Here is a 6,407-nt window from a genome sequence, read left to right as displayed (position 1 = left end):
TAATAGCCCCAAACTGTACAACCTAAATGTCCACCAGCAGGAGAATGGATGACAGTAGAGTTGAGCATTTGTGCAAAGCCTAAAATATTTACTATCTAGCCCTTTACAGAGATTGCTGACTCCTCGGCTAGTGAATAAACAATCTCAAAAACTTTATGCTAAGTAAAATGTCAAACATGTAAGACCACATACTGTATGATTCCATTTATATAAGAAATATTTAGGAAAGGTAAATCAATAGAGACAGAAAGCAGATCAGTGGCTGGCGATGAAGATGAGGATTGATTACAAATAGGCCTAAGGGAACTTTGGGGAGATGGAAGTATTGTAAAACTGGGCAGTGGTGATGGTTGCACCACCCTGTAACTTTACTAAAACTCACCAAGCTGTACCCTTAGAATGGGCAAATTTTATAGTCTATAAATTACACCTCAATAACGCTGCTAAAGTCAGCTTCCGGGACTGCATTTATACGTTCTGCTTCTCCACTACTTGGCACCCTAGCACAGAGGGGCTCCAAAAATACTTGCTAATTAAATTGAGTGCATTTTAAAAAAGATATTTGTCAGTGCTCTACTAACAGCTATTTTTTATTTTCTTGTAGCTATTTTAAATGTTTACATTTTCAATTTTAGAGGTCTGCATTTTTCCAATTGCAATTCAATTAGCTGCACTGAGATATTCATATTCCCTTGACTGTTTTCATAATGTTCATTTTATTAAAGATCCCAAAAAACATGTAGAGCACCTTCAAAAGTGCTCTCTAGAGTCTCATCAAATGTGAGATTAGCCAGAGCCTCATCTAGAGAACTGAGTTAGTGTCCAGACCTCAGGTGTCACATCCTGACTACTTTTAGGGCACGATGGGGTGGTGATGAATTGAGTGAATTTACAAGAATTTCAAAGAATTAAGTGATGTGGAGAGGGACATATTACTTGTCAGGTGTTTAGATTATTGACCCTTTGCAGGCTGAATTTGTCTTTCTCTGAACACATATACCTGTTGACACTGTGCCAGGTTGTGCTGACTCATTGTAATGCTGTCTCTGAATAGTTCCCTTTAAAGATGTGTAGACACTGAAAGGCACTGCAGGTATTTCTATATATATATATTTTCTTCTTTTGGAGGCTGGCTGGTACGGTGATCTGAACTGTTGACCTTGGTGTTATAACTACTGCTGGTATTTCTTCCCACACCGTCATGCTTTCAGACTATGGCAGCCAGCATGCAGCTGCTGGGACAGCCACAGGTGTTGACACACCAGCCCATGCATCCATGCAGGAGTTGAAGAGTTGAGACTGTCGTTCACTATGTGTTGTCCTCTCAGCCAAGCTCTCTGCTATTTATTTTTGTTTCTTGTGACAGAAGTAGACAATGGAGATGCTTGCTGGATATTAAGATGCACAGTACTCAGGGCAGGAGTCCTCTTCCCAGTCGAGAGGCCTCAGAATCACTTGCAGGCCCCCTCTCAACCCCCAAGCCTCTGACTCAGTAGGTCTGGGATGAGGCCCCCTAATATGCATTTCTAACAAGTTTCCAGGTGCTGTTGAGTGGTTCAGTCACCACTCTCTGAGGACCACTGACTTGGGAGCTCTTATGGCACCTTCAAGGCAGAAGACACAGTGGGCAAAGGGCTGTAGGTACCAGTGGAAGACCATATCTGAGGACATGCTAAATCCCTGCAGCCATCAATTACAGAAACTGGGCTAGACAGCAGTCGTGATATCAGAGACTCTGAAGGGGACAGGCGGGTGATATCAATGTCCCAGAGCAGGGAACACAATCTCCATGAGGCTGGCCTGCATGGACCAGGTCTGCGGTGCAGGTTCAGATCTCCCCAAGGCTGACCTCCCCACACCCCGATACCCATTCCCTCTCAAGTGAGCCCTATAGCAATGGGATCTCCTGCCACCTGGTGTCCAGAGGGGACACTACAAGGAGCAGTAGATGACCCTCAAAGGGGCCCACAGCACTCACGGCCCAGAATTTTCAAGGCTGGGAAACTGAACTTAAATCTAAGGAAAAATGAGCCATTTTTAAAAATGTCGATTAATTACCAAACCCCACAAAGACAGGCATATAAAATAAGTATAATAAATATATTTTAATTAAATTTTCTAACACCAAAGCATAAATGTTAATATTTGATTTTCAGAAAATACACACTGCATTTCTCCCCTTATGTTAACTTAAATATTAGTTTATAACAATACCCAGTTAAAAAAATCTTTTAGGCACTTGGGTGTAGAAAGTGCTAGAGAATAAAATATAACTTTACTTTACTCCTTCTTAAAAGAGAGCAACCAAAATTACTTCTGGTTAAATATTCTACTTTCAACACTGTTAGCATTACTGACTTAAGAAAAAATACTGTGACCATGCATATATATAACTCTTTAAGTTCCAGTATATTTATGTTTTTGGTGGCCGGCTGGTACAGGGAATGAACCCTGAACCTTGGTGTTATGCTCTGACTGAGCTAAATGGCCAGGCCAAGTTCCAGTATATTTGAAATGGGAAAATTTTCACTGATAACAGTTGCTAAGATTTCAAATTCCTTTTAGTCTGTTCACTGAGATATTAAATTTAGGACAGAACCCCCCAAAAGATTAAATTTCTTTTTAATTACTTTGGCTTTTTTTTCTTTTTCTTTTTTGTTAAATAGTTAAGAACTCTTTTGGTGGGTTATTTAAGCAGGACAGAACCAATAATCAACCCACAGCAGTGCATGTGAGGCTTGAAAAAATAAGAAGCTGATTTGGCAGCTGTTATGAGTAGTTGACATTTGCTGTTTTTTATTTTTCTTATTTTTTTTCTTCATTACATAGTATGTTTTGGAAGACATTTGTTTTTTTGCTGTTGTTTTTTTTGGTGGTTGGCAGGTACGGGGATCCAAACCCTTGACCCTGGTGTTATAATACCACGCTCTAACCAAATGAGCTAACTGGACAGACCAAGTCATTTGGTTTTAATTTCAAATTAGCCACAGATTTTTGGGAGACCTCTCAATGAACTGTATAAATAAGACATAAAAATATAGAATCCACTCAGTGAATGTTATTTCAGAAACTGCTGGGCTTGAAAACCTGTCCAGGAGAACAGCAGGCCATTAAAAATAGCAGTCAATCAATGAATAAATCAGTGCCTACTGGGGAATACATTCTTCTTGCTGTCACCAGGCTGTTGACCAAAAGGTGCCTTGTTTATGAGGTTGAAAGGCCACAGATTCCAGTGCAGCTCAGGACGAAGGTGTCTGCTCCCACCCCAGTCACCACACCATGTGAAGGCTCCAGCCCAGAGCACTGGTCACTGTGCGGCTGGTGTGGCCTGCATGTGCTGCAGGAGCTGCTCGCAGTAAGCTGGGGAGCGGTGTTTGTGGATGACGGCCTCAGTCTCCCTCACCAGGAGATCTGGGAATAGGGCGCTGCCCTCTTTGAGGACCTCTGTAAAACAGCAAAACAATTTAAAAATGCCAGAAATAAATATTAAGTCAATCTTACTGTTAATGGAAAATAAGCTTCATATTAGTGTAAAAAAAAATCTATAAAAGAACTGATGTTGCTGGATTAGTACATAATAGTCACAGTACAGATATAAAACACTAAAAATAAACTTCCAGGGGCTGTTGGAAGACCATGAAACAGGAGCACCTCTCAAACGTCTTCCAGGGTATTTAGGTGGCATTTTTGACCTTAGAAACAGATTTTGCATTAGCAAGTACACTGGCTTAGAAAAATGGACAATTTTCTTATATTTACTGATATAGATTCATTTAATACACATTTATTGCAAACCTACTAAATGCCAGGTACTGTTGATACAGCAAGAAACAAAAACTGATCTTTGTGCAGTTCATATTTTAGTCAGGAAGCAGTGGCTAACAATCAAGATCAAGAAGGAAAATGTAGGGGCTGGCCCGGTGGCGCACTCGGTAGAGTGCGGCGCTTGGGAGTGTGGTGGTGCTCCCGCCGAGGGTTCGGATCCCATATAGAGACTGGTCTGCTCACTGGTTGAGCGTGGTGCGGGCGTGACACTGAGGGTTGCGATCCCGTTGCCGGTCGCGGTACGGGCGCAACACCGTGGGTTGCGATCCCGTTACCGGTCACAAAAAAAGACAAAAAGGAAAAAAAAATAGAATGAAAATGTACAGGATGTTGACAGTAATGCTATGGAGAAAAGGTGGCGGGGGGCAAGGGAGATGGTAGGTGCTAGACAGAAGAGGAGTCAGTGCAGGTCTGACCTGAGGCTGGGGTGACCCAAGTCTGTCTTGACAGGATGGCTCTGGCTGCAGCAGGGAGGGGCTGGACAGAGGCTGCTGCAGCAATCGGGTGGGGAATGATCAGATTCTGCAAATGGGTGTGAAAAAGGGGTCCCCCTGGGTCATGGCCATGGAGGGCCTTGGGGACACAGCAGGGAGGGCTGGGCAGTAGCCCAGGCCTCGGCTTCACGGTAAGGATGCAATGCCCGTCAGACCTTCAGTGGCGTCCACCAAGCAGCTGGATGCGTGGGTCTGGAGGTGAGGGGAGGGCCTGGCCTGAGTGTAGATCTGGGTGCCAGTTGAGGAGATTGCCAAGGGAGCAGACACAGAAAAGAAGAGCAAGGAGGACCCCACACTTGGGAGGCAGAGATGAGAAGCCCAGGAGAGCTTGTGTCCTAGAGCTAGAGGGACCAGAGGGGACAGTGGACGACTGTCTGCTGTGCCCAGTGCTGCTCAAAGGTGGAGTAAGATGGAATGTCACTGGAGACCCACAGTGTCAGGGCAGCTGGGGAGCTGCGGGGGTGGGCTCAGAAGGGGTAAGGCAGTGCAGACTACTCTCCTAAGGCACCTGCTGTGAAGGGTGGGGAATGGCGGTGGGGCACATGGGGAGGGGCAGGGTCAACGGTGTTTGCGTGTTTTGCTTTTTCAAAAATGGGAGAAATAACAGAATGTGCAGTGGGGAAGTGGGGACATGCCCCAGCAGTTCTGGGAGGGGCCAGATGGACACAGGCTGTGGGACCCAGGCGGACAGTGAGCAGGGCTGGGCAAGTGGGCCGAGTGGGGTTTCATCTTCAGTGGGACAGAAAGCAAGTCCTGAGGGAGGGGTGCGAGGGTGAGGAGTGAAGACAGGGCCTGAAACGATGTCTGGGAAGTGGTGGGTCAGCCTGAGGGAAGGGGAGTAGGAAGGGCTGGAGTTTGCCAAGGGGGCACCACGAGGAGAGGGGGCGAGAGGCAGCAGAGGGACAGCCACAGAATCCAGATCCAGGCCTGGGATGGACACTGCTACAGAGAGAAGGCCAGAGCCTCAGCCTGTGCGTTAGCTGCTATCGTCATTTTAAGAAATCTCCAATTTGTCTCTAATTCCCAGCTTCTTTCCGTTATCCAGAGGGCATTTATTTAGCCATCCAGACAGTCTTGGCTGCTGGTGTAGTCACTTCTTTGCAGACAATGTGAAATGTGCTCTGAGGATTCCTGGGGGTCCTCAGGGCCCTTCAGGGGATCCCTGAATTAAGACTACAGTTGGGACAACACTCAGGGCATCGGTTGCCTGGTCACTGAGCTCACGTTTGTACTGACGGTGCAAAGGCCATGGTAGGAACAAGGGCTGCAGTCTTTGCCTGAATCTGGGCAGCAGCACCAAGCTGCTCTTGCGGCCCCGCATTCCTCACTGCCACAGACTGCTCCTCAGGCACACAACCCTTTGACAGTCTGTGTGGTGAATGGGAGCATACATACCCCAGCACAACGGTGTGCAAATGAGCTGGGAGCGGAGCTGGCAGCTTTTCCCTACAACATCATTTTTACTTGAAAGAACAGCTGGCAGACAAACAACTGACGAGCTCTGGTTGTGTAGACTCGGGTATTTGGCAGATCATTTCTCGAAAATGAATGAAGTGAGTCTATCAGTCCTAGGAGAACAACTGACAGTATTTGTGGCCCAGGACAAAGTTCTAGCTTTCAAACAAAAACTAGGTATTATAGAAAACTTGTTGCTGCCACCATAATCTTGGATCCTTTTCTAAGATCAATGCTACAAGTGTGATTTTTTGACATTGCATAATGAAATGTATCCACATTGAGAAGATAAATGTAATTCAATGAACTGATATTTTCCAAATGTGTTACAAAAGCAGCATCATTATGTTCAAAGTGTGAGCTGAACCAGTGGATTTTAATGTAATGAGTACAACGTAATGTGGAATATACTAAAAAGCATATGTACTTCACAGGGCCTGGTTTTCCAAAGTCTTGCAGTTTCAAATATTGACCTTGCAAGGATAGGAAATTTTCCTCGGGCTATAAGTCTCTGGCGTAAGATAAAGAATTGTGGCACAGCAGGTTGCTGGCTCAAAGACAAACAAGTTACTGATTGTTATGTAAAGATACTGAGAAATTGCTATAAGAAGGAATGTTTACTAAGATCAAGCT

General features: G+C 45.0%; 1 protein-coding gene across 1 annotated transcript in view; it reads right to left on the bottom strand.

The window, feature by feature from the left end:
- Window positions 1-2,910: 2,910 nt before the first annotated feature.
- Window positions 2,911-6,407, bottom strand: part of HEATR2 (HEAT repeat containing 2) — a gene marked incomplete at its 5' end in the record, with an annotated part of 35,679 nt that continues 32,182 nt past the window's right edge. Inside the window, one exon of the mRNA XM_008564255.1 lies at window positions 2,911-3,444. Within this exon, the coding sequence (XP_008562477.1) occupies window positions 3,308-3,444 (137 nt within the window). The remainder of the gene's footprint in view (window positions 3,445-6,407) is intronic.

The sequence above is a fragment of the Galeopterus variegatus genome, unplaced genomic scaffold (genome assembly GCF_000696425.1).
Source record: "Galeopterus variegatus unplaced genomic scaffold, G_variegatus-3.0.2 Scaffold182, whole genome shotgun sequence".
In the NCBI taxonomy this organism is placed as follows: domain Eukaryota; kingdom Metazoa; phylum Chordata; class Mammalia; order Dermoptera; family Cynocephalidae; genus Galeopterus; species Galeopterus variegatus.
This window is presented reverse-complemented; position numbering and strand designations above follow the sequence as displayed.